General features: G+C 36.6%; 4 protein-coding genes across 10 annotated transcripts; 2 read left to right on the top strand and 2 right to left on the bottom strand.

Moving 5' to 3' along the window:
* The first annotated feature begins 4,766 nt into the window (after positions 1-4,766).
* Positions 4,767-8,071, top strand: LOC107807272 (aquaporin NIP1-1-like). Its single transcript, XM_075250207.1, has 5 exons — positions 4,767-5,183; positions 5,400-5,621; positions 6,402-6,599; positions 6,981-7,042; positions 7,608-8,071. Exons 1-5 carry the CDS (start codon positions 5,034-5,036, stop codon positions 7,837-7,839), a joined length of 864 nt encoding a protein of 287 aa, XP_075106308.1. The 5' UTR covers positions 4,767-5,033; the 3' UTR covers positions 7,840-8,071.
* A 1,269-nt stretch (positions 8,072-9,340) lies between these two features.
* LOC107807269 (aquaporin NIP1-1-like) lies at positions 9,341-14,332 on the top strand. Its single transcript, XM_016631620.2, has 4 exons — positions 9,341-9,410; positions 13,486-13,508; positions 13,615-13,676; positions 14,116-14,332. The coding sequence occupies exons 1-4, from the start codon at positions 9,341-9,343 to the stop codon at positions 14,330-14,332; spliced, it is 372 nt and encodes a 123-aa protein (XP_016487106.2).
* On the bottom strand, positions 13,947-17,720 carry LOC107807271 (seipin-3-like). 2 transcript variants are annotated; one of them, XM_016631623.2, is made up of 3 exons: positions 16,370-17,720; positions 14,973-15,454; positions 13,947-14,656 (listed from the first exon to the last, which is right to left on the bottom strand). In XM_016631623.2, the coding sequence occupies exons 1-3, from the start codon at positions 17,531-17,533 to the stop codon at positions 14,629-14,631; spliced, it is 1,674 nt and encodes a 557-aa protein (XP_016487109.1). In that variant the 5' UTR covers positions 17,534-17,720; the 3' UTR covers positions 13,947-14,628. The 2 variants fall into 2 exon arrangements, with proteins under 2 accessions (XP_016487109.1, XP_075106307.1); XM_075250206.1 differs by lacking the exon at positions 13,947-14,656 and having other exon boundaries at positions 14,794-15,454; positions 16,370-17,718.
* A 914-nt stretch (positions 17,721-18,634) lies between these two features.
* Positions 18,635-26,256, bottom strand: LOC107807270 (histidinol dehydrogenase, chloroplastic). Of its 6 annotated transcripts, none has more exons than XM_016631621.2 (15): positions 26,116-26,256; positions 25,628-25,746; positions 25,290-25,411; positions 25,126-25,178; positions 24,080-24,152; positions 23,795-23,896; positions 23,582-23,683; positions 23,407-23,478; positions 23,268-23,330; positions 23,098-23,139; positions 21,854-21,913; positions 21,602-21,712; positions 21,197-21,367; positions 20,918-21,008; positions 18,635-19,318 (listed from the first exon to the last, which is right to left on the bottom strand). In XM_016631621.2, exons 2-15 carry the CDS (start codon positions 25,737-25,739, stop codon positions 19,035-19,037), a joined length of 1,458 nt encoding a protein of 485 aa, XP_016487107.1. In that variant the 5' UTR covers positions 25,740-25,746; positions 26,116-26,256; the 3' UTR covers positions 18,635-19,034. The 6 variants fall into 6 exon arrangements, with proteins under 6 accessions (XP_016487107.1, XP_075106306.1, XP_075106302.1 ...); XM_075250205.1 differs by lacking the exon at positions 25,628-25,746 and adding an exon at positions 25,598-25,627; XM_075250201.1 differs by having other exon boundaries at positions 25,598-25,746; positions 26,116-26,255.
* Between the last annotated feature and the right edge of the window lie 443 nt (positions 26,257-26,699).

Here is a 26,699-nt window from a genome sequence, read left to right as displayed (position 1 = left end):
CAAGTTTAGGGGGCTGCGAGAAATTCTGTTAAACAAGATAGCATAATTAGTTTTCGGGGCATTTATACTTTGTACAAAGGAAATATCAAGGGAGTCTCTAGGCTGAGAGTGGGGTCCTGGAACATAGGAACTTTGACGGGGAAATCTACAAAGTTAGCGAAGATCCTCCAGAAGAGGAAGATCAACATAGCTTGTGTCCAAGAGACTAGATGAGTGGGTTCGAAGGCTCGAGATACTGATGGGTTTAAATTGTGGGTCTCAGGACGCGGGAGGGGTAAGAATTGGATAGGTATCTTGGTTGACAGGGATCTTAGGAAGCCAGTGATAGAAGTTCGGAAGGTGAACGACGGGCTTATGGCTATTAAGATGGTTGTGGGAGGGTTTACTTTAAATGTCATTAGTGTTTACGCGCCTCAAATGGGTTTGGAAGAAGAGATTAAGAGGCGTTTTTAGGAAGAATTTGATGGGTTGGTACGTGGCATTCCGCTCACCGAGAAGTTATTCATAGGAGGTGACTTCAATGCTCACATTAGGGCGACATTTGGGAGATATGACAGTGTGCATGGCGGCTTTGGCTTTGGAGTTAGGAACGGAGGAGATACTTTGTTGTTGGACTGTGCTATAGCCTTTGATTTTGTGATTGCCAACTCGTGTTTCCCGAAAAGGGAGAAACAATTGGTTACATTTCAGAGTTCGTTGGCCATGACTCAAATTGATTATTTATTCCTCCGGAAACGCGATAGGAGTCTGTGCATGGATTGCAAGGTTATATCAAGCCAGAATCTCACGACCCAGCATAGATTATTGGTGATGTATTTAGAGATCGTGAGGAAGAGGAGAAAGATGTTCGTGTATGGTCAACCCAGGATGAGGTGGGGTGCTATGACTAGTGACAAAGCGCAGGAGTTGGGGGGAGTTGTTAGCTATGGGAGCTTAGAAGAGCAGTGGAGACGCAAGTTGTATGTGGACCACGACAACGGAGTGTATTAGAATTTAGAGTAGCTGCGAGAGAAGTGTTAGGGGTCTCGAAGGATTTCTTTGACGGTCACAAAGGTGATTGGTGGTGGAGCGAGGAGGTACAAGAGAAAGTGGAAGCCAAGCAAGCGGCGTACTTGACGCTTATAGAGAGCATGGACAAGGAGGCGAAGAGGATGAACAAGGAGGGGTATAGGAGGGCTAAGAAGGAGGCGAAGTTAGCGGTTACTATAGCTAACACTGCGGCATTAAGGCGTCTGTATGAAGATCTTGGGGCTAAAGGCGGGGACAAGAAGATATACATGCTAGCCAAGGTGAGAGAGAGGAAGGCCCGTGATCTGGATCAAGTTAAGTGTATCAAATATGAGGAAGGTAGAGTTTTGATGGAAGAGGCTCAAATTAGATGAAGATGGCAGACATATTTTCATAAACTCGTGAACGAAGAGGGTGATTGGGGCATTATGTTGGGCAACTTGGAGCACTCCGAGATGCGTCGGGATTTCGGATATTGTAGGCACATAAGAGTAGATGAGGACTTAGAGCCGTCAATATGGGCTTGGCCCGTTGGGCCAGCCCAGCCCGTGATTTAGCAGGACTAGCTAGAATTTTTGGAGCGCGTTTAAAAATGAGGCTTTTAAGCCCGGCCCGAGTAAGCCCGTGGCCCATGAGGCTTGACTGAGGATGGGTCGGGCCGGCCCGTGGGCCTAATAAAATATTTATTTAAAATATATAAAAAATAAAAAGTATACTGCCTTTAGAGATGGAAAATCAGAATTGGATCTTTACTAAGAGGAACCAAAACTTGATCTTGAGAAGTTTCAAGAGATGATGTTGTCATGTATTGAAAGGACCATTCTAGAAAATATCCTGATCTTTCAATGATGGTGGTGATGTACTTAGCATTCTTATTACCATTGTACCATCGGAATCAACATTTGGCATTGTTGGCGTGTTCTTACAAAGTACAGAAGTTGCATTTATTATGAAAATATCCAAACACTTGTTACTACTTGAAATTGGCTGCACAGGTTTTCCCGAACTCAAACTGATAATATTTTTTTTATGTGAATTTAAATATTATTAATTTTTAAAATTTAATTATTTTTAATATTTAACTAATTAATATTGCATATGGATTGTAGATGAAAGTGAAGATGTCAAGACAACCTTGTCACAAGCGAATTCAAATGTATTTGATGAAGATGATGTGCTGGATATCTCATAAGCATCATGAATGTTCTCTTGAATAGTTTGTTTTAAGTTTTGAGTATTAGTGAATGAAATATAGTCCTGTCTTTTACTTTTTTAGTATTTATTGTGATATATTGGAACAGTATAAAAAGTTATTAAGTTTTGCGAATTTTTTCCAATAAGATATTTTTTAACTTTTAAATAATTACTTTTTTAGGTCAGAACTTAAAGATAAAATATAACATTATATTTTTAAAAATGATGGGCCGGCCCGTGAGGCCCGCGGCCCACATAGGCTTGGGGTGGGCTGACCATTATAAGGCCCATCAAAATGGTGGGCTAGCCCAGCCCAGCCCAGTCCGTCAATTGCTAAAGCCCACGTGGGTCCTGGCCCGGCCCATATTAACAGCTCTAGATGAGGTCAAGGGGGCTATGCGTAAGATGCATAGGGGTAGAACTACCGGGCCAGATGAAATACCTGTGGAATTTTGGAAGAATGCGAGTAGGGCAGGTTTGGAGTAGCTCACTAAGCTATTCAACGTTATTTTTAGGACGAAGAAGATGCCCGATGAATGAAGGTAGAGTACGATGATTCCTCTATATAAAAATAAGGACGACATCCAAAGTTGCAATAATTATAGGGGGATTAAGTTGTTAAGCCATACTATGAAAGTTTGGGAGATGGTGGTTGAAGTGAGGGTGAGGACCAGCGTGTCCATTTTTGAGAACCAGTTCAGTTTCATCACTTTCATGCCGGGGCGTTCGACTATGGAAGCCATTCTCATTGTGAGAAGTTGGTGGAGCGGTATAGGGAGATGAAGGACTTGCACATGTTGTTCATTGACCTAGAAAAAGCATATGATAAATTCCCGAGAGAGGTGCTCTGGCGATGCTGGGAGGCTAAAGGGGTCCCAATAGCCTACATTAGGGTGATTAAGGACATGTATGATGAAGCTAAGACTCAGGTTAGGATATCGGGATGAGACTCGAAATATTTTTCGGTTATGATGGGGTTGCACCAGGGATCAGCTCTTAGTCCATTCCTATTTTCCTTGGCGATGGACGCATTGACGAGACACATTCAAGGTGAGGTGCCATGATGTATGTTATTTACGGATGACATAGTTTTAATTGACGAGACGCGAGGTGGTGTTAATGAGAGGCTGGAGTTTGGAAGCAGATCCTAGAGTCTAAGGGTTTCAAGTTGAGCAGGACCAAGACGGAATACATGGAGTGCAAGTTCAGCAACGGTGCCGAGGAAGGGGATATAGAGGTAAGGCTTGATACGCAAGTCATCCCCAACAGAGGTAGTTTCAAGTATCTTGTATCTATAATACAAGGTAACTGGGATATTGATGAAGATGTCATGCATCGTATCGGAGCAAGATGGATGGAGTGGAGGCTCGCTTCAGGTGTCTTGTGTGATAAGAATGTGCCGTTGAGACTTAAAGGTAAGTTCAAGATTGTAGTTGGACTGACTCTGTTGTATAGAGCACAATGTTGGTTGGTCAAGAACTCTCATACCAGAAGCTAAAAGTAGCTGAGACGAGGATGTTGAGGTGGATATGTAGGCATTCCCGGTTGGATAAGATTAGAAATGAAGTTATTCGGGAAAAGGTGGGAGTGGCCCCAGTGGAGGATAAGATGCGGGATGCGAGGTTGAGATGGTTCGGGCATGTTAAGAGGAGAAGAATAGAAGCCTCAATTAGAAGGTGCGAGCGGTTAGCCTCGGTAAGCAGTATGAGGGTAGAGGTCGGCCTAAAAAATCTTGTGGAGAGGTTATTATGCGGGACATGGCGCAGCTGGAGCTGACTGAGGAAATGGCCCTAGACAAGAGGGTGTTGGAGGTCAAAGATTAGGGTAGAAGGTTCGTAGGTGGTCGAGTGTTTCTCTTTGTCTTACTCAGGTCGCTAGCATTAGTGTTAGTATGATATCTTTTATTTATAGATGGCTATTACTACCTAAAGTTTGACTGCATTCTTGGATTCGATCTTATTTCATCTTGCTGTTATTCCTATTTATTGCAATTACTTTTTATTTTTCAGTCGTTCTCTAGCCGAGCGTCTATCGTAAACAGCCTCTCTGCCCTTCCAGGGGTAGGGGTAAGGCTGCGTATATCTTACCCTCCCCAAACCCCACTTGTGGAAAACTACGAGGTTTGTTGTTGTTGTTATTACTTGTTAATTAATAATAAAAATTCCAACTAAATCAAGTGATTACCCGAAGGGAAAGTGCCTAGTTTGATAAGAATTGCTTATCCAATTAACTAATTACTTATAACTAAAAAAAGAGTTGACCTCTAGTTTCAGTTTATTGCTAGTGATTTTCATCCTTCTTTTTTTGGAAAGCGAAGAAAAAGAAGTTACCATTTCTCATATGGATAATATGGAAGTTGGTTAATGGTTGTGAAGAATTAAAAGTTTCTCGTGCATTCATAACTTTTCTGTATTACCGGTGGGTTGTTGGATCAGCCTTCAATGTCTATCTTCATAATAATCATTAAATACGTCACACTTTCAATAATATCCAATTTTTTATTAATAATAAAAAATGTTTATTTTCTCCTTTTATAAATGAAGAAGAAGAAAAATTGAATAAATATCAGCTAGAAGATCTCAGAGTCAAAAGCATTGATCTCTCCGAAAAGAAAGTACAAACAAAATTAAAAAAGTCCATCTCTCTCTCTCTCCCCGGCCCCCTTCACTTTTATCTTTCTGGATTTGTATATATAAATTGGCGAAGCTGTAATGTTTGTTTGCTCGCTTATTCTTCCTATGCAAACAATAAGCTGATCATCTTGCACAACAACCCCCCAAATCTACACATCTTAATTAGTAGGAGTTAAAAGTAATTAAGGATATACAATTATGGGTGATCTGCAGACAGCAGAGGCTAATGGAAACCATGCATCAGTGAGTTTGAATATTAGAGATAATGATATGAACAACAACAAGACTTCTGCACATGAAGATTCTTCATCAAGCTGTTGCTTTGTCACTGTTCCCTTCATCCAAAAGGTGACTCTTTTCCTTAATTAGTTTTGCTAATACCTAAAATCTATGTCTATATTATATTAGTTCATCGAATACTGCAAGTTTTTCCAAAGAAAATGACTTTCAAGTCCTAAAAAGTTCCTGATCAGAAATGTTTTGGTTGCCGGCCGGAACTATTGGTGGAAATTCCCTTGAAATTGTACCAGTTTGTTAATTAATTTCTTCCAATTAATTGAACAGATAATAGCGGAGACATTAGGGACGTACTTCTTGATATTTGCGGGGTGTGGTTCAGTGGCGGTGAATGCAGACAAAGGAATGGTTACTTTCCCTGGTATCTCCATTGTCTGGGGGCTGGTGGTTATGGTCATGGTTTACTCTGTTGGCCACATTTCTGGTGCTCATTTTAACCCTGCTGTTACCATTTCCTTTGCCACTTGCAAAAGGTTCCCATGGAAACAGGTATGTACACTTTGTTCAATTTTGACTTAAATAATCTTCAATTTTTGAGTTCATTGGCCTTGACACTAATTGGTATCATTTTGTTAAATGCCTCGTCACAATGCCTGCAATGTATATTACATTACAACAACAAAATACTTAGTCTAATCCCACTAGTGAGGTTTGAGGAGGGTAGTGTGTATGTTGATCTTAAGTTTGGGAAGGGTAGTGCGTACACAGATGAAAAATAATGTGTACGCAAACCTTACTACTACCTTGTGAAGGTAGAGAGGCGATATCTGATAAGCTCTCGGCTCAAAAAACACATAATCACGGCAGTTTTTGAAAAACAGAAACATGGTTGTGGAGAAGTCCCTAGATAAAAAAGTAAAAAAAAAAAAAAACAATAATAACAGTAAGATAATAGGAGAACTAAAAACAAGAAAACAAACAGGTAATAACAGCATTTTAAGGGTAAGGAAATAGGAGAATAATACTATGGGAAAAAAATATGCTTAACTACTTACTAACTATTTATCCTAATTCTCGAACCTATGTATATTGCATTAAGCAGATAAAAGATTTCAGTCAATTTACCGCTTTTTGAATATGTGAATTGATAGCAAGAAATATTATTCACGTTTTCTCGACTTTCACAGGTGTAAGTTGTCTATAGTCAACGTTTATTAATTGCTTCCAAAATTGGTCGTGTTAGTTTTGATTAGTTGAGAACATTAAAGAGATTATATTACTTTTTTCTTACCTATAATTAACGAGCATTTATTTCTTGTATATATATAGGTACCAGCTTACGTGGCAGCTCAAGTGATTGGATCAACCCTAGCAAGCGGAACCCTACGACTAATATTCAATGGCAAACATGATCATTTTCTTGGAACTTCACCCTCTGGATCAGATATCCAATCTCTTGTTCTGGAATTTATTATCACATTTTATCTTATGTTTGTCGTTTCTGGTGTCGCAACTGATAATCGAGCGGTAAGTACTCTTTCATTTTGAATCTCATTTTTTGGCCTCTATTTTAACTTAATTAGAAACAGTTAAGAACAACATCTTGAATAGCCAATCCAGCTAGGTTAGTTGCCTACGTACTTTACTTGTGAATGTGATAATTTTAATTTCTTTTCTGCTACGACTAATATGCTGGAGTATAAAATATTCACCAATCGACTATCGTACGCTAAGGGTAGTCAATAATTACGAATAAATTAGTAACAAGATTATGACTTCAAACTTAAATATTCAAGTTTCTTTCTAATTAATCAAAGTTTAATCTGAATTATTTAATAATTGTGGACTCTTCTACATCATCATTATTACATGATTGATTGGATTCCTTTACTGTGGCTATAATTGCAGATAGGAGAACTTGCTGGTCTTGCTGTGGGGGCAACCGTGTTGCTTAATGTGATGTTTGCCGGGTAATTACTACTTTATGTATTTTGCATTTTTTATTTTGATTATTATTTTAAAATGTTATTGTGTGAATGTGTCTAAATTATTTTGATATGGGGGGTCAAGTCTTTTGACCATTCGCCATCCCAGTACACAAAAATACAAAGTTCTTATTTGAAAAAAAAAACAAGCTTCTTTTATATCTTTTTCATATATACTTGTATTATTTGACCACTTCATTTCCAAAAAAAATAATAAAATGGACTGGAGTTGTTGTTAAAACGTGTGAACACCTCATCCAAAAGCTTAAAATTTTAGAGAAAATACATTTTTAAGGTCTGTGTACACATTACCCTCTATATACTCCCACTTGTAGGAACTCGCTGGGTTTGTTTTTACTGTTGTACATTTTTAAATTTTAATGTCTCAAAACAACCCTTCATGTATGTTTTTGATTTTTCTCCACGGGCAAACACGTGAAAATGTTTTTTTTCTTGTTAGATGGAAGTGAAATTTGAACTCAGGACCTCTCGTCTACCTTGATACATCTTTAAATTATTTTAGTTACTTAATTATATTACATCTCAACAGACCGATATCAGGAGCGTCGATGAACCCAGCAAGGAGTTTGGGCCCAGCAATAGTATGGAGCCATTACAGAGGTATATGGGTTTACATGTTAGGCCCAACAGCTGGGGCCATATCAGGTGCTTGGGTCTATAACATCATCAGATTCACAGACAAGCCTTTACGTGAGATTACCAAAAGTGGATCTTTCCTCAAGTCCATCAGATCAAGCAAGTCCCTCAGATCTAGCACGTAACAAACAGCTCCAACTGAAAAGGGGAGTAATTGTTTTTTTTCTTCTTCTTCTGAAATATATATAGACAAAAGAAAGAAAAATAGGAATGAGAAAAGGGGGAAAAGCATGTGTTCCTAGCTATTAGTTTCCTTAACTTTTGTTTACAAAAGAAACGAGTTTTATTTTTTGTAATATAAACTAATGAAGTCTTAATTTGGTCAATGGAAGAGTTTATGGTGGCTTGTTTATTGGAGGTTGGATGTTTGTGGCATTACATTTGACACTTTGGAAGGATTTCTGTAATGAGAAACTTGAGTTTTCATAAAATAACAATGTGTAGTTAAGAAATTACTGTAATATTGGAAAATGTTCATTAGAGTTCCCAGTGTTGAATTTTGACAAATAATAGTAAGGAGTAAGGTGAAATACTTTAATCATGAGAATGGCCCAATCTCTACTTAAATTTGGTTCCGAAATAATCATCATGATACTTGGATATTCAATTTGAGTTTTAAAAAATAAAGATAATTTGCGACAGATGATAAAAAATGATGTTTTGCTGGAGTAGGTTTATCTCCACTTCCTCCCTCCACTAATGATGGCCAATTATTGAATTAAAGTTTGAGTACTGTCTTTTTTAATCCGAGTCAGAAATTTTTTATATTTGGAAGCCAAAAAAGCAGTGGCAGATCTAATATTTCAAAGTCATGGGTGCTCGCCGATAAAAATTCCGAAAGAAGAGGAAAAATAAATTTAGTGATGGGTGCTCACTCAATACTTATCTAAATTTTTTTTATAATTGCCTATGTAAATCCAGGGGCGGTCCTTCCATAAAGCAAGTAAAGCAACCGCTTTAGGCCCCATATTTGTGGGGCCTCATTACACCTAATAGACTATGTATAAGTTTAAAAAGAGTTTTGTGAAGTGAAAAGGTTTGATTTCTTTCTTTAACAAATATATAGAGAAGAAGGATTTGCAACTGCTATGATTTCTACCAAGAAAATTGCACTTGAAATGAATATCGAACCCGAATTTCACAAGAAACGTGTGATATATAGGAAGTAACAATTTGATGTGCAATGTTGATAATAAAATCTCAAAATCTTTCGAAGAGCCGTTTAGAGTTGATTACTTTGACAAGGCTACTTTTTCACTTCAAAATAGATTTGAACAATTCGAAGCATATGAAAATATTTTGGGTTTACTATTTAGTAGTAAAAACTAAGATCGCTAGATGTTGGAAATTTGAAAAAATATTGTCTTAATTTTGGTTGTTCCTTAAAGCATAATAATCAATTCGATATTGATAATTTAGATTTATTTTCTGAATTAAAAATATTAAGGAAAATAGTACAATTAGAAGATAACAATTTAATTGATACATTTAATCAAATTAAAAGATTTAATTCTTTTTCAAATGCCTAAATTGCTTATGAAATAATGTTAATAACTCATGTTACCGTTGCTTCAACGGAAAGAAGTTTTCAAAATTAAAACTGATAAATCTTACCTAAGAACAATAATGTCACAAGAAAGGTTAAATGGACTAGTTATATTGTCAACTGAGAAAGACTTATTAGGAGTTATTGTTGGTAAGAAAATTATTTATAACTTTATATCTAAGAAAAGCTAAAAAATAGATTTCAAATAAATAAATAAAAAATTAAAAAATTAAGGTCCCTCATAAAGTTTGGCTTTAGGCCACAAAATTGGTCGGGTCGCCCCTGTGTAAATCTACTAAGCCTAATAAAAGACAATGGGTGCTTAAGCACCCATATCATTCCATGTAAATCCGCCAATGCAAAAAAGTGTATAAAACTTGTATACTTTTTGTATATAACTTAAAGAATGTATATATATACAAAAAAATATATAAATTTTATATATTTTTTGGCTATTATTTTTACAGCGGCTATACATTGTCATTTTTCCATTAAAAATGTTGGGGATTTTTCAGTTCTGATTGAACTGCTTGTTTAGTGATGTTTTATTAGCAAAATACAAACATCTTGTTCTCTTCTTTTTCCATTCTTGGAATTGAGACGGACATGTGGGCCGAGTCCGGGCCTATATGGGCTTCGTGGGCCAGTCCTAAGTGGGCCTAGTCCCAACTTAAATGGGCTTCGCGTCCTCGGGCTTCGCGAGCTTTTTGTAGGAACCGATTCGAGACCGTGTCCACGAACTAATGGTCCCGGGCTAAGCGGGCTGGTCCCGGACCTAAGTGGGCCCAACGGATACTTTCTATTTTTTTAAAAAAATTTATAGAAGTTAGAGTAAAAAATGGTAATAAAAATATCTAAAGCAATTTCTTGTAAATTATATTATAGAATTGTGACCTAAATTTTTTAATTCAAATTTAAAGACAAAAATATTTGTAAAGAGATATTCAAAGCAATGCGTTATAATTTTATTATAGCATTAAAAAAATATAGCAATATCTTTCTTAGTCTTCCTCCCCATATGGAATTAGCACAACAAGGTGCTAATACCACCATTGAGAAGAAAAAGAAATTAATCAAGATGTGTGAAAATACAAGTTACATAATACATACTAATTTTTCTAAAAATCTACATGGTATCTCTTACAAACTTCATAAATCCATTAAGGTCCGGAGGAATATCCGTTGGTGGTGGCAGAAAAGAAACTTGGTTATCACCGCTTCCGGGCAAAGCAGAATCCTCCGCAAGTTCAGCTAGCATTTCTTCGTAAGCTTCATCTACCTCTAGTTGTGAACTTGTGATTCACCAAGTCCAAAATTTCTTCTTTCCAAACGAATCCAATCTCTGAAAAGTACTGATCTTTCCAAGCTCTCCCTCATAGACGCTCTATAATCATCGAGTTGAAGTCTTGCTTGATTGAAAACGCTCTTCGGTGCCACTGTTGAAGCCTGAATAGTTAAAACGTCTCAGGTCATCCTTGAAAGAATCGGAAAGTGTTTTTCTTTGTCCTTCCACCATTTCAAAATATTAAAGGAGCCGTCGGGATTCACTTTCTCAATTCCCTATGACAAATAAACTTCAAGCTCATTCAATTGTGAAAAATTACTAGTAGTAGAACCTTGAGAACCCCTGAACCCGGCCCAAGCACTAAGTGCTCTTACTCCCGCAGTTCTTTTAGATGATTGAGAATCAAAAGAAGAAGGAGTTGGAACGTTTGGTCTAGCCTGATCTAATGCAACTTGATAAGCATTATAAATAGTTTGAGCATTTATTTTAATTGAGGCTATTGCTTCCGGAAGTTTAGACAACTCCTCTTCTTCAAGTGCTAAGCCATTACAACAGTTTCATACCAAAATTGATGACCTCTTAATTTCATACTAGGATTTAACAAGGCAGCAACACCATAAATAGGGGGAATAGGGAAAAAATATTCTTTAAACTTTTTTCTCATAGAATCAATAGCAAGTTGATAAATTTTTTCACCCTCTGAAAAATGAGCAAACAAATTTGCAAGTTCTGCAATATAAACTAAACATTTTGAAATAGTAGGATAATACTGCCCAGAAAATTCATTTGTAGCAATATGAAATTTTTCTAAAAAATCTACAAGCATTTTAACATTAGCTCAATCCGCATTTGTAAGGTGTTCGTCATCATCGCTTACATGAGCATTAACCGTTGAGTTTATAGGGTTTCTATATTCATATGCAACAACTAAATTTTCATACATGTAATTCCATCTAGTTGGAGAAGTTTTAGGAATCTTTCTTTCTCTTAGGCCAAATTCATCGCATCTTTTAAAATATTCTCTAAATCTACTTCTACGGTTTGAATAAAAAAACTAGTTAGAGCCATTTTAACCTTTTCAATTTCAATATTTAAAATTCTCATACCATCACCCACAATTAAATGGTAAATATGACAATACATCTAACATGAAAAATGCTACTAAATGCAGGACTTAGTGTAGTGGTAAGCAAAGCTACAACATTTGTGTTACTAGTAGCATTATCCATTGAAACTGACATGATTTTATCAATAATGCAAAAATATCTACAAATATTCACAATTGTGCCAGCAATAAATTGCCCTGTGTGATGTGAATAAATTATTCTATAAGCAATAATGCGTTTTTGCATTATCCAATCCTCATCAATCCATTGACTGGTAACAGTAAGGTAATCACATTCATTACCACTTCTACCAATATCAACTGTAATAGTAACACGATAATTTATATGAGTAAATAAATCGCGCAAATATTGTTCATATTCATGTTTTATATTTATAAATATCGTTCTTTAAGGTTCTACGAGGAAAACCTTTATAAGTAGAATTCCAAACGTTTCTAATATAATGCACAAAGTGAGGGTTAGAAGTAAAACTATAGGATAAGCACATAACAGTAACTATTTTGCCAATTCTTCCCGATAGCAATTCCATGATGTGATGAAATTCCATGATGGACATTTTCATTTAGGTGATGGCTCCCGGATGGACCACCATGATCCAACACACCAAAACTATGCTTGGGTTCATAATTTGTAAAATTCCTATCTGTCATGTACCCCGGTTAAATATATGAGCGTTAACACAAATTCAATACAACAAAAATGTACATCGTAACATAAAGGAAAATTGAAGCTTACCACTCGTATTGTGAATTATGTAAAACAGGCGGGGATAAGTTTAAATCAAGGAAAACTCTTTCATCCGAAACCTGTCCGGCAAAAACTCCTCCAGAATAGCCACCCGATGACTGGGGGTTATCCGGAACCTGTCCGACAACCTCATTGTTTGGAACGTCTTCCACCTTGACATACATATCCAACATATTTATTACAAGATATTCCCGGTATTCATCCGGAGTCCTCAAAAAATCCCTCAAAGTTTCATCATCGTAGATGTTTAACTCCGAGTAAAAAGCAGCCCCTTGCGGAGTGCCGGAATACGGATATCTTCTGGTTACTTTAAGTATCACTGAACGTTTCCTCACACCCATTTTTTTGCATAACAACGATATCAATTTATCGTACTCTATTGTAAGTGGTAATTTAACATGACCCCGTGGAGATAAACTATACCTCACAGAGTTATTCTCCATCACAACCTCAACCCCTCCCCCCCAGTATAATGAAACTCTTATTCTACGCTCTTCAGACATTACGAAAAAAATGCTTCAGAATTTAACAACAAGAAAAAATTGAACGGGAGTTAGAATTTTATGTGAACGAATTTTCCTAAAATCCTAACCACTTTATATAGGAAATGGCTAGCCCGGGATATGGAATTTTTTTGCCGTATAGCGTTCTTTAAATATACGCTATACACATTTAAATTATTGTGTTTGTCAGTTCACTTATTGGTGGGTCCATATTCAGGGTATAGCGTTTTTTTTGGGCGGTATATGTATAGCGTATGAATACAACACGCTATACCTTAATGGCAGACGTTACCGTTAATGTATAGCGTCTTGTATTTGCACGCTATATATAGAAATGTATTTTTTTTAAACACCTATTAAGGTAATTTGAGTCCAAAAAAACAATATTTAGGTTCGAGACTCCTATCACAAGCCGTAGGTGCAACTCTAGCAACTAGCACTGTGAACTTAATGTTCAAGGAAGAGTAACCTCAGTTTCTGGGAACAATTCCAGCTGGCTCAGATTTGCAGTCTCTTGGATTAGAATTCTTGAATCACTTTCCACCTCATGTTTGCTGTTGCAGGCATTGCAACGGATAATCGAGCTGTTAGTACCACTGCTTTTTTAGTGTCTTGATTATTACTTCAAATGTTAAGCTCTTACGACTTCAGAATTTCACTTATTTTATCCTTCTCTCTGTTTACTGGGGCAGGTTGTAGAGCTCTCTGGACTTGTCATTGGAGCTGTAGCCACAATTAACTCCATTGTTGCAGGGTATGCTAAACAGATATCTTCCGTTTCCCACTTAATCTGAACCCATTTCAGAATGCATTTGTAAAGTTATCACATTTGGAAATCAAATGCTCTTGGAAGTGTTTGACAACCAAAACCATTTCACTTAAAGAAATTGCCATAATTTCTTCGAGAGTTTAAAAAGTATGTTTTCCTAAAATAGCTTCAGGAAATAAACAGGAACAACTCAAAGTGGAGGAATACTACAGATTATCATCAATAAAAAACTAAGTGGAAAGCTACCTGTACAAACTGTGGAACGGACCTATATAAGAACATGAGTTTAGAAAAATAAGAGTACAATGCCAACCCTCACAGATGAGTACGAGTAACAGTTCCTAGTTGTTCTTTTTGGAATCATAACTCTCTTACATTCTACATATTTGCCTAACTGGGGACATTTGGCTATTGTGATGAACAGGACTATTTCAGGGGCGTCAATGAATCCCGCAAGAAGTTTGGGACCAGCAATTGTATCAAATTGTTACGAGAAACTATGGTTATACATGTTGGGTCCAATAGCAGGAGCTACAGCTGGTATCTGGTTCTACAATGCCATGAGGTTTACAATTAAGCCCTCTGATGAAGTCACTAAGTTTCTTCCCTTCCTCCGAAGATTAGCCCAAAACAAAGTTTAAATGACAAATACTACTGCCCCGGTATGGTTGATTAACCACTTGTCAGACCCAAGTTTATGTGTTTCACAACAGAAGATTATCCCAAAATAAAGCTTAATGAGAAAACTACTGTTCTGGTCCTCAATGCAAGTTCATTAGAAGATAGACCCCATTTGGCTGCTACCATATATTAGATCTCTGAATTTCCCATACTGTTTAGCAAATCTTTAGATATATTCTTCCACTGAGGCTCTCCACGAAGCATTTTGAGGTTTTACCGGAAGAAAGTACTTTGATGAGCATGGTAAGCGGTAGTTTCATAAGCATGCTAAATTTCCTCGAACTCTGTCCATATAGGAAATGACTATATCACCAATGTTTCTAGAAGATGCTTACAGGAAACTTTTAGGAAATGGAAAGTACCTAATCTAACATTTGTAAACTTCAGGACACAATGTTATACTTGCCAAAGAAAAATGAAGTTCATGAGAAGGAGTATATTTTCATAGAATTACTTGAAAAGTAAAAACCAGTCACTATGCGTACATATCGACATAGGTTCCAATCGGGCAAAGAATCAACAGACACCTACCAGTTATGTACAATTAAAAAAGAAATGAAAGCATAATTTTAAGGGATCAAACCATAAGCTTTCGACTACCTTTCAGCTGGTGGGTTGTTCGGTGAACCCGCACGACTGTTTGAATCATGCCTCAGTCCTAGTCTTGGAATGATAAGAGGTTTGCAGCAAAGAAGAGCGAAAAGAAATTCCATGGTAAACAACATCATGCTAACCCACACAAATAATGTTGTCTTCCAATACCATAACATTCTTTTCAGAAAAGGAAGTTCAGATTCCAGTGTTAAAGAGGCAGCATACATTTCAGGAATTCCACCTCCAGTTTGGAACTCAGCTCGTTGCTCAATGATCACCCTCAAGCATGCCGTTGGAACGAAACCTTCAGAGAAACCCTTTAAGTATACCCTCAACTTTTGGGATTCTGATGTATATCCGGTGACAAGAGGGGCAGCCTTAAGGAAAGTAGAGAAAAGGCGTATAGGATTGCTTTTAAATTGCAGCATACAGGGTCGCCTGGAGCTAGCTAGCACTTTACCATTAGCAGTGAGGAAATCCACCCTCACCTTCAAGGTAAGAAACAAAAAAGTTACTAATCCATTAAGGTAAGACATCAGATGTAGAAATGCATAGCAGACCAGCAATTCATTCAGTTCAAGAATTTGGGTCAACAATGTAAACCTCAACTTTGTATTCCTAAAATAGGTGGTAGGCTTGAAGTTCTACCAGGAATGAATCAATGAAATTAATCATACTAAGTCCTTCAATCCATACACAAAGAAATGGACAAAGTGAAACTATAAGGGCAGGTGCAGACATGTTAAATTGGTAAATAGACCCCGGACAGGAGAAAGAAATTAATGTCAAATCAAGCTGGCACGGAATGTCAAATCAAGCTGACACGGACACCACATCCCCCCAAAAAAAAATTATGTCAAATCATTAGGAGACAAACATTTCATTCTTACAAATATATCCCCCAGCCCCAGGGTCCCCCTTCTCTTTTTTATTATGCAGATTTTTCGAAATGTATATGCATTGAAAAATTCTCTAGCTTAAAAACCTAAGCCATGTAATACACAAACCAGATACACAGCCGGCAAACAGATGTCTAAAGCTTATTTCAACTCAAACTTCCCTCTTTGTGTGCATTAATTAAACTAATATGGAATAAATTATAATCAGTTTGCAACAGCAAAACCATGCCTAGAAACTTATCCTCCATCTAAATTTATAACATATCTATATCCTCGCAGAAAGCAGAGGACAACATAACAAATATGGCATAGATGTACTCCAGGCAACTTGCATAGCTATTTGGACTAACTTCTTAGGCATAAACTGAAGCAACAACTTGATAATCAGGTCAATGAACCCATGTTGATGAACTCTTAACAAGAAGAAGTTCCAATCACCACTGTTCTGTATCTAGCAGAAAAATTACATAGAGTATCAACCACAAAGGTCTCTGGCTTATATACCTGAAAAATGCCCAGATTTCGGTTGTAATCAGACTCCGGCAACGTTAATGAAACAGTAACCTGCAACTGATGATTAGGTGGGATAACTCGCACCCCATCAACCATCCCAACCTCCACTTGATCCTTACTACCTACACCACAGGTCACACCTGGACTCCTTATTACAGGCACATATGCAACTGGGCTTTTTGCTGTATAATCAAAATTCAAAGGCTCGTTCATCCTGATCGGCTCTTCAACCATAATTCTCATCAAGATGCCACCCATTATAAAAGCCGATACCAGCAATCCAACCAAAACAACACATACATACACAGACCACAAACATCCCCATCCGAGTTTCAACCCCAACTTCCACACTGACCTCTGCTCCTTCAACCATTCAAACACAAATCCAAAACTCCTCATAAACTTGTGCATCACATATCTTTTTCCACGCCTCATTATTTGAAACGGATCCATCACAAACATATACGTGCTATAAATTACCCATACAGGAAATGAAAACAACTTTATCATCAAACTCACAAAAGTAACCAACATATTCACTTGAAAGCCAACAGCTTTTATCACTAAATTGGCTAAATCAAACAAAATATTCGAACTTGAATCATCATTTCCTCTCAAATGCGAATCAACTACCTCCGAATTATCTATTCCGTCATTGTTCACATCCGTAATTACAGAATCCTCTTTCAACATAAAATGATCATCGTTTGAATTACCTATTATTACACTATTCGCATTCATAACCGTCGAAATCTCCTTATTTTCTTCATCGACACTACTTTTTTGTCTTCCTCTGCTCAAATCAAGCTGCATTGAGTTCGAATTTTCTATATAATTCAAACTTCCATTTTTATCCTTCTCCATTGACATAAGCCTTCTCTCTTTAGAATTCAAATAACTCTCAGAACTTACCGAAGGTCTAAAATTAGCCGAATCGTTACCAGAATCACTGTAAGAAAGAGGACGCCGGCGCCGGAGAGACGACGACGGAAAATCTTCATTTTTCGGTGATCGATTAAGGTTTACGACAGCCTCCGATCCGCCAGTTTCCGCGTCGGAAAAGCTGTCGTTGCAATCGTCGAAGGGAAATTCCTCTGGCGCATCGTCGAATAGGTCTCCGTTGTTGGCTTGCTTGTTTGGTTTTGTATCTTCCATAACCTACACGAACAAATGCATTACAAATACACAAAGAATACGTATATACGATTCTACGATTGTGGAGCGTACGTATTTTGGAGGAGCTGAAATCAGGGTTCAGTTTAATGAAGAAGAAGAAGAAGAAAAGGAAATGAAATTTTGAACATGAACAAAAAAAGGAAATTGATACTTGCAAGAAAACAAATTAATTTGCTAATGCATAGGTTGTACATTTAGCTTAAATATCTGTACATTGTTCAACTAACGGATAACGAGCATAAAATGGGTGAAGGTAAACCGCCAAACGGCTTTCTTCTGTGTGGAATTCACTTGAGATGATGTAATTCTTAATTTTGAGTTGTACAATATTACTTGAAAAGAAAAAGTTATGCAATACATTTGCGAAGAAGATGCTACTTTAACTCAATTATTCAATTAGAAAATACTTTATAAGGGTGGGTTTGTTGTTGTTGCTGATGAATAAATATTTCTTTTTGTCTTACAAAAGATAAATCGTTGTTATTGATTTTAAAATGTTACATAACTAATTGTTGGATAGTAGAAACCAATTTAGTTCCTTAGTAAACTAACACACCGTGAATTTTAGATTAGGTCTATGTCTAAAAAATCACTACATTCCAAGGCGTTATGTTGTGCTCCCTCCGTTCACTTTTACTTGTCCACTATGTATTTTACACACCCCTTAAGAAATAATAAATAAAGTGTATAATTTACTACGATACTTTTATTAATTGATGCATATTTTTAATGAATTTGAGAAAATAATTTGAAATTAGTAATTAATACTATGGGTATAATAGGAAAAAAAAATCTTGATATGCTAAAAGTGACAAGTAAAAGTGAAAATTTATTTTTAAAATAGGAGTATCATGTTTCAATATTGCTTATTTGCTTCCCAATGTACAGTTTGAGTTGGTGCCCCTAATTTAGAGCAAATAGAAGACTTAGTCTTGGACCGTCCACTTAGGAATCCGTACGTGCTTACTGAATCGGAATTTGGGGAGGTAATTAAGACTGGAGCATGGGTGAAGCAAGACACCTTCGTTTGTTGAATCTAAACATGCACAAGTTATGATTCAATTTCAACAGAATGCATGACTTGAATGTTTCATCTTTTTCTTTTAATTCAATTGAATAACGAGTATAAGGCACTAAAATCAAATAATATTAAAATTCAAGCAATTACAAGATAAGAATTACAGTAAATGATATCAGAGATTTTAACTCTTCGTTATCTGTAGCCAAAAGAGCAACCTTTTGTCACCACGATAATTACATCTAATCCAAAATATTACAAGTTTGCTGCATTACAACTTTTATTACAAAACATGGCAAAAGTCCAATTAAGATACAGCTCTCAAACATCTTTTCAGATATCTGGTTTAAATTTGTTCCAGCAAATACAGCAGATGAACTCGCTCATCCATTAGATTTGCATGACGGGTGAATTGCTCAATATTTATTCTTTTATGAATACAAAAGGGATCCACATATGGTATCATCTTGAGTGTGATATTTGCCTCGCTTCTATGTCCTGCAGTCTGAGGGTTACAGCCCTCTTGTGGGCATCCAAACCCTCAACTTCGGCCATTTTCTCCACATAGGGGCCAAGATTCTTCAGCCCTTCTTCTGTTAAAGACTGCACAGTAATGTATTTCAAGAAAGAGTCTAAAGAGACTCCACCGTACATCCGTGCATACCCGTAAGTTGGCAGAACATGGTTAGTTCCACTTGCATAATCTCCTACACTCTCAGGTGTCCACTGTCCCATAAATACAGAACCTGCAAGTATTCAGAGTTGATTATTTATAAGTTAGATTTCCAAAGGGAGACATGATTGATTAGTAAGTTGCTATTGATGCTAAAATATGAACCTCCAACCTAACTTTCCTGGTACCCATATGAACACAGAAGACATCAGAAATAACACATGAACATGCATATTTTTGAGCTGTATGCTAAAGAGCCCAAGTCGGGACAAACATTAGACAGCTTCCACAAGTCGGACAAACCACTTTGACAAAGAAGTTCTGGAAAAAGCAATTGTCACCACTGATCAACACAAGTGGTTGGTGCTTGGCAGTGTGTCAACGTCATAAGGGGGACAAAGTTACACAAACAGACACACACATAAATACAGATCGAAAGGACAGTTATTCAACATTCATCATACCCTCTTCAAGTTCCTGAAATTTCTCTTGATTTGTGAGATTGTTCTCCAGTTTTTACAACAATGAACATAGTTGATTTTATAGTAAATGAGTTTGCTTAAATTTACTTGCTAAGTCTGTCACTTTTTCTTTTTTTGAAATGGAAATCCAGTCACTTTTAACTTGAGGAAGTAGCATCGTCCAATCTCTCAAGAGTTGCAATATAGATCTGTCTCTGTTCGAAAAACCAGGCTCTCTCCATAAAATACAATTTTAGCTAACTGTAAGCACTAAGCCATATAAAAAAGCCTTCTTTCTGGTGTAGTTAGCTTATTAGTGTGTAGAAGCTGAGTACTGCAGAGAGTTCTCTTCTTTTTTTTTTTTGCCTTATCTAAGATATTGTAAATCAGATTTCTTTAAGCCCAGAAGTAAAAAAAAATATGTCATGCCTATCATAAGAACCATATTACAAAATGGAGCCAGCATTTCCAGCCACCATCAGTAGTGAATTTCTTTTAGAGCTTATCCGAGGAACCCAAGCGGACTGAAATAACCATGCCAAAGAAAAAAAAAAAGGCTAGTCAACTACGCCATGTAATAGAAATGACGGTGTATTCAACTCCCTACCGAGAAAGGAGATGGCATAGATCACTAGTGAAGAAACTTGTCCGCCTTGACAATGGCCAGCCAACCTGACCCTTCTATTTGACATCTTGCAGAGCTAAATCATAGAGTTTGAAGGAATAAAAGGGAAAAAACTATCAACCTTATACAGTCAAGAGCTGAGATAATAACATTACGTGTTCAATACACACACCCTTAAACCACAAAAATTAGGCATAGAGATTAAAGACGTCAATAGACCAAAAAATACCGCAAGACTAATGTATTAACCAGCTGGATGGTGAAGACAAGGAAAAAATAGAAAATGAAACAGAAATCTTTAGTAAAAATGCTGTTAAATTGTATGGAGAAGTTGTGTTATATGGAGGATCACAAAGGGCAGGACAGAAAACTCACTCAAAGGAATATAAAGATAAGAAGAATAAAGATGAACATATTACCCACTGTATATCACACATTAACATTTGTAAAATAGAGAGAAGCTTGAGGAAAATATTTCATGGATACATCACAATCGGCGACCCCAATAGCCAAAACAAACTAACAGAAGAGTAGATATGCCAAATGGAAAAGTCAAGTAAAATTTAGCAGTAAACACTTAAAATACCTGCATTCTCAATTAAACTTTCCCACTTCTCAGCTTCATTCACATTGATTATCAGATGCTCAGGTGCATACATGTTTGAGAAGGAAATTGCCTGAAAAAGATTGCGATTAAAGTCCACGAGATAAAGCCTATAGCTGACAGAGAAATTTACAAGGAAATTGCATCCACATTGATGATAATTCAATTTTTTTAAATATGTTTCAGGTAGTGTTATATAATGACAGCAAGCACACATTCAACTGTATGCAAATTAATGCCAGCCAAGATCGACAAACATACCTCAAGCATATCCCGTGCTAACACAGTGAAGCTGTGGCTAAGTGCCTGAAGTGCAAATTCTCCCCTTGGAAGGGCTTGGCACTGCTTCCTAATTTCCTCTTGAATAGCATTTAGATCAACACCATCCCCAGCAATAACCAGTACGACTTGGCTATCTGGCCCATGCTCTGCCTGAAAATTGCATTTGAGGTGATAAGCTTTTGCCATGAACGATAGGAATTATTGAAAGTTTCAGTTCAATCTGTGTTAACAGTTAATCTCCTTCACTACGAAATCCATAAATCTTCTTATTTTGATATCAGAAGAGACATAAGCACTACTAATGTGAAATAACAAGAGCACCAGATTCAGACACAGAATGTAGGGAAGAAAACATAATCAAGCAGTGAAAAGTGGAGCTAATACCTGTGAAAGTAAATCTGCTGCCACATGGACAGGACTGGAATGCTTGTCAGCTATAACAAGGACTTCTGAAGGCCCAGCTGGCATGTCGATTGAAACCATAGCTTCGCTGTTCTGTCGAGAGAGAGTACTATTGAGCAAAAGACAACTGGAGGTGAGGAGAATAGCCTTTTGGCAACGTGTTTGTTTCAAGTGAAGTTTATTTACAATGCTGATATCCCTAACCTAAGATTGCCTCTTACTTGAAACCAATACCTGCAGAATCATTTTTGCAGCGGTAACATACTGGTTCCCAGGCCCATATATCTTCTCAACCTGGCATAGATGGTAATGTACATAGTGCTTCCCCTTTATATATTATCAAAATAAGAAAAGGAGAGTTCGACTGTAAAATGCATGCCATGTTTAGGAAAACAGAAATCCAAAGGCCAATATGAAAGGAAACCCACTTCATTAAGATATCCACAAGTTAACCACAGGTTTCAAGGACACCCAGGGTAGTAGCCTTACAGATGTACAAGGAACAGATACAATGTGTCTGCTAAAACATGCCATAATTACTTTCCTTTGTTAAAAAAATAGCCAATGTAACAATAAGGATCAACTTTCACTGTACATAGGGGAATCTTCCTTGATATATATTCTGATTAGTGATTGCAATCATAATAAAAATATAAATTTTCGGCCAAGAATCACAAAACTTCTTTTAAAAAAAAAAAGAAATAAGAAACTAAGTCCATGTTATCTTGTCTTCCTTGTCGTTCTCTACTATGTATTGATATATGTTTTCTATATAAAATCTTTGACGTCTTCCTATTCACAGTCCTATTTGGCCCTCCTAACCGGCTAACCGAGTGATCTCCAGTGAGTTATCTAACCCAACTCCAATAGGGCTCACAAGTTTGAAAACAAGGGAAGTATAAACTCATCCCTACACCCTGCTTCTACCGAAATACCAGACTTCAGTCAACAGAATGGTTCGAACTCGTGACGTGCACCTAACCCACACTTCATAATTGTGTACCAAAGGCCTGAAGCGAGATTGGTTCCTTTAGTAATAACAATTCAGCACATGCCTATTTAATCAAAGCTCGTGCTTCGATTACCGTTCCTGCCTAGACATCAATGTCCCTATTTCAAGCAATAGCAAAGACATCGTGTTTTAAAGGAAATATAAACTGATGAAAAGGATTCATAGATTCTTTTCCATCAACCCTTGTCCAATTATTAAAGTTATATGTTTTGCATGAATAAAACAACTATGGCTCAATCCTAAACTAATTAGGATCATCTATATGAAGGTTCACTATTCGTGTATCATTGCAAGAATACTCTAGAAATATTACATGCACGTCTACTCCAGGATTAATTGCCTGAAAGTACTCATGTCAATAACATTTATTCTGTGCTGCGTGCATAAGCTGAGCAAAGCAATAGAAGTATACTAGTGTTGTATGATACAACATGCAAGGCTTCAATTTTTAAGGTGAAAGTTGTACCTTTGGGCAGGATTCAGTGCCCCAGGCCATAGCAGAAATTGCCTGTGGATTTTAAAAAGGTTGCAGTAGATGGACATTAAAAAGTTTAAGTTAGGAAAAAGAAGTAAGAAATTAAGTAAATGTGTTGCAATGTCCGCTCGTGAAGACCAATGAAGCATATCATCTTATACCTGAGCACCTCCACCTCTAAGGATGTGGGTCACACCTGCTTTCTTGGCACAATAAAGCACTTCCTACAAGAAATGCGTCCAAATAAATGGCCATTGATACTTAAACTAATACCAACAAAGTAAGATGGTAAACAAATACCTTGCAAATGCTGCCATCCCGAGAAGGTGGAGTTGCAAGTACAACAGTTTTACACCCAGCAATTTGTGCTGGCTGGCCAAAAGGAAAAATTGATGATTTTGTAATCAGGGAATTAGCATTGGAAGAAATGATTAGTGAGAGCAAGAAATTAACATGGAAAATTGAATCACCATACAACTGAAAGCATCAGAGCTGTAGAAGGTAAAACAGCTGTTCCACCAGGAACATAAAGCCCTACAGAGGCGATGCTCCTAGCCACACGTTTACATCTGACACCCTGGCAAAGTAGGAAATATGAAAGTTAAATGAAGAAGTAAGAGTGCCAACACAATGCTGCTATACAAGCCCTCACAACTGAGATCAATCATATACAATATCCACAACCTACATGCATGTTCTCCACAACTTTCTCAACAGGCTTTTGAGCAGCATGAAAGGCATATATGTTGTTATATGCCACATCAAATGCTTCTCGAACAGCTGAATCAAGCTGAGTCAAAGGAAGAATTAGTCAGATTGGAAACAAGAAAAACTGAAGTCAATTTTCTTTCAAGAAAAAAAATTAAAGAAAAGGAATATGAAAGGGGACAAAAAATCCTAAACACAATTCAAACTACTCTCTTTAATCCCCATCGATCGCATCAATAAGAAAACTATGTATCTAAATACATACCTCAGGATCTGGAAGCTCATTGACATCTTCAACTATCTTATCCAGTACAACTTTGTCGAACCGTGATGTGTAACTGCCCAGGAAGTTATAGATATCATATCAAAGTAACATCAAGACAAAAAGACAGGTTAACTTTTCTACAGTGGCATCTTTTACTTCTGAATGGAACTATTAACTCTTAAAGAATGATAAGTGATGGATAAGGAACCAAAAAACTGAAGATTTCCGTATTCTATAACTATTTAATCTAAACTTAGGGATATTATGACGGTTTGAAAGTTTGAACTTAGTTTGACCAGCAAATTAAAAAAATGGCAACTAAAGTTGATAAGAATCAATTACAGAAAGAGTAAAAACAAGCTGCAAAAGCACAGTAGCAACCTTCATCGGTCGAAACTGAAGTTATTAGCTTTAATTAATGAACGTATATTTAAAAAGTTGACACACCAGGAAGTAGTTTGAAATGTTGGTCCAGGGTTTCCTAAAGGAACTAAAAAGGGAGAGAGAGTATTGATAATAGGCAATATAGAATCATATTTGATATTTTATGTTTAGGCTTATGGTTGCAAAGACACAAAGGTCACCAAGTTGGATCTGCTAAATGGAACCTTGTCGCTTCTTTTCGCTTTTCGCTTTTAAGAGCAGTGGACCAGAGATTGAAATTTCGAGCATAACAAAGCTCATCTTTATGTCACTTATTTAGATCATTTTGGTCCATCCAACAGGAATGAGGACACACAACATAATTTACTACAACATAATAGAGATGTCCTTTACATCATTCATTAATATCATACAAATTGTTTATAGTTTGACAGTGCAGCACCTCCAGATGGGGCATTTATTTGGTATTTGCTGTGGATCAATAACACATGTTCGGCATTCTTTTTTTTTTCTCCTTAAACCATTAAAGGTAAACACGTGTTTTGCATTTTTATGGAAAGCGAACCTGAAATTAAGGGGATTTTCACATAACAGTTACAGGATAATATTTGTTGATGAAACAAACACAGTCACTAAGGAATAAATATAAAACAAGCACTAACTCTTTAACTGCAGCATCACCTCTATTACGAACATCATCAACAATGGGTTGAACCTGATACAATTAATTCAACATTCACAATAAGTCTACTAAATTGAACTGTAAATAAATAAGTAATTTGAAGGAAAAAATACAAAATCAGTTCACGAAGCATTGTTAACTCACTGTGTTGAAAATGGAGGAGAAATCAATGCGCGGACGAGCTTTGAGGCTGTCAACCTCAGAAGCTGAAAGCTCTGATAACCTATAGGACTTCATTGAGCACCTAATTGACTTACGAAATAACCCTGTCAATAACGATCAAAAACAACATGACACATTAACCCAACAGTAAAATCTCTATAAAGACACATTTAATTTAAAGTATGGCACTTTCTGATGGTTTTCACCAATAAGAACAACTACAAGCAACTGACAACAAAAAAATCATGTGTGAAATGCTACATAACAATTTCTTTAGTCTATTAACTTACTGCAAAAGAAGGAACTGCTGAAAGTAATACCTGCAGGCAGATAAGAACATTTCCGATAAAATACAGTATTGCGTGTAGGAATGGCCCGAAGATTACTAGCCAAGCTACAGGACCTATTCAATGATAGAATTCTGCAGTCCATCTATATTCTGACAACAAACCAAAATTAGACTCTTCTCTCTAATAAATCAGTAATCTTGGTACATTAAAAGGTTATTCTTTTGTTAGACAATGTATTGAAATAAATTCAATATTAGAGTCTAGCTCTAATAAACAATAATATATGTAGAGTATTATCTTCTAATAGAGACAATGTGTTTACATTCACTCAAGTGCCCGTCTGGATAAAGCAGGTCGAACTTATATAAAATTTAGAAACCCCTTATAACACATGCTAAAATTCAATCTTTTTCGGGCGCTTATTGTTTTCTTTTTGGGTGAAGAGAAATGCCTAACAAAACTTCTAAGATAAAACTTGAAGAGGAAAAAAGAAAAAGAAGTATGATTTTATAACATACAAGTAGAAGACGTCGCCGGAGAAAGAGATGGAGCGGAGCAGAGTCACCGGTAGCGGCGGAGTGAGTGGACTTCGATACCAATTAAAATGGAAGAGGTCGGAGCTATTGGTGGAGCTTGTACAAGGCGCTTGAAATATTGCACTGCGAAGTTAGGGATCCGTTGATTAGTCAACAATTCTTGCAATTGATTCACTTAATTAGCATTATTATTTAATTAATCCATTGTAAGTTTGAGTCTCAAACCTAAATGGCAAGATTTTGGACTCAAAACACGTTTTTAAAGTTTTGAAAAAAAAAATACTTTTCTACCTAAAATGTGATATTATATTTCGTTTTACCTCATGTGTGCTTAGTCTCAAAGAAATAGAAATATTTTATCGTGGGAAAACGTGCATCTTGTATTGTGGGAAAACTACTTAGTGCGTTTTACATCCCAAATAAATGAGATATGGGGAAGCACGCATCCCACAAAAATGTGGTTTATATTATTTTTTTGTATTTCCTAAGTATGAAGACAAACTCATGCTAAATTCGCATGTAAAAATTAATATTTTTAGAAATGATAAAAATATAATTTCTCACGA

The sequence above is a fragment of the Nicotiana tabacum genome, chromosome 3 (assembly GCF_000715075.1).
Source record: "Nicotiana tabacum cultivar K326 chromosome 3, ASM71507v2, whole genome shotgun sequence".
NCBI classification, from domain to species: Eukaryota; Viridiplantae; Streptophyta; class Magnoliopsida; order Solanales; family Solanaceae; genus Nicotiana; species Nicotiana tabacum.
Note: the sequence above shows the minus strand (reverse complement) of the source record. Positions and strands in the feature narration are given on the sequence as shown.

Excerpts from the sequence above, each read along its gene's own strand:
- LOC107807272 (XM_075250207.1), top strand. The coding sequence starts at position 5,034 with ATGGGTGATCTGCAGACAGCAGAGGCTAATGGAAACCATGCATCAGTG. Across the intron at positions 5,184-5,399 it reads CTGTTCCCTTCATCCAAAAG|ATAATAGCGGAGACATTAGG; the intron begins GTGACTCTTTTC and ends TTAATTGAACAG. Across the intron at positions 6,600-6,980 it reads TCGCAACTGATAATCGAGCG|ATAGGAGAACTTGCTGGTCT; the intron begins GTAAGTACTCTT and ends CTATAATTGCAG.
- LOC107807271 (XM_016631623.2), bottom strand. The coding sequence starts at position 17,533 with ATGGAAGATACAAAACCAAACAAGCAAGCCAACAACGGAGACCTATTC. Across the intron at positions 15,455-16,369 it reads GAAATCTGGGCATTTTTCAG|GTGAGGGTGGATTTCCTCAC; the intron begins GTATATAAGCCA and ends CTTACCTTGAAG. Across the intron at positions 14,657-14,972 it reads AACAACCCACCAGCTGAAAG|AGTTCGAGGAAATTTAGCAT; the intron begins GTAGTCGAAAGC and ends CTATATGGACAG.
- LOC107807270 (XM_075250201.1), bottom strand. The coding sequence starts at position 25,739 with ATGGACTGCAGAATTCTATCATTGAATAGGTCCTGTAGCTTGGCTAGT. Across the intron at positions 24,153-25,125 it reads GGTGATGCTGCAGTTAAAGA|TTACACATCACGGTTCGACA; the intron begins GTTAGTGCTTGT and ends CTTCCTGGGCAG. Across the intron at positions 23,897-24,079 it reads ATGAGCTTCCAGATCCTGAG|CTTGATTCAGCTGTTCGAGA; the intron begins GTATGTATTTAG and ends CCTTTGACTCAG.
- LOC107807269 (XM_016631620.2), top strand. The coding sequence starts at position 9,341 with ATGTCACAAGAAAGGTTAAATGGACTAGTTATATTGTCAACTGAGAAA. Across the intron at positions 13,509-13,614 it reads TTGCAACGGATAATCGAGCT|GTTGTAGAGCTCTCTGGACT; the intron begins GTTAGTACCACT and ends TTACTGGGGCAG. Across the intron at positions 13,677-14,115 it reads ATTAACTCCATTGTTGCAGG|GACTATTTCAGGGGCGTCAA; the intron begins GTATGCTAAACA and ends TGTGATGAACAG.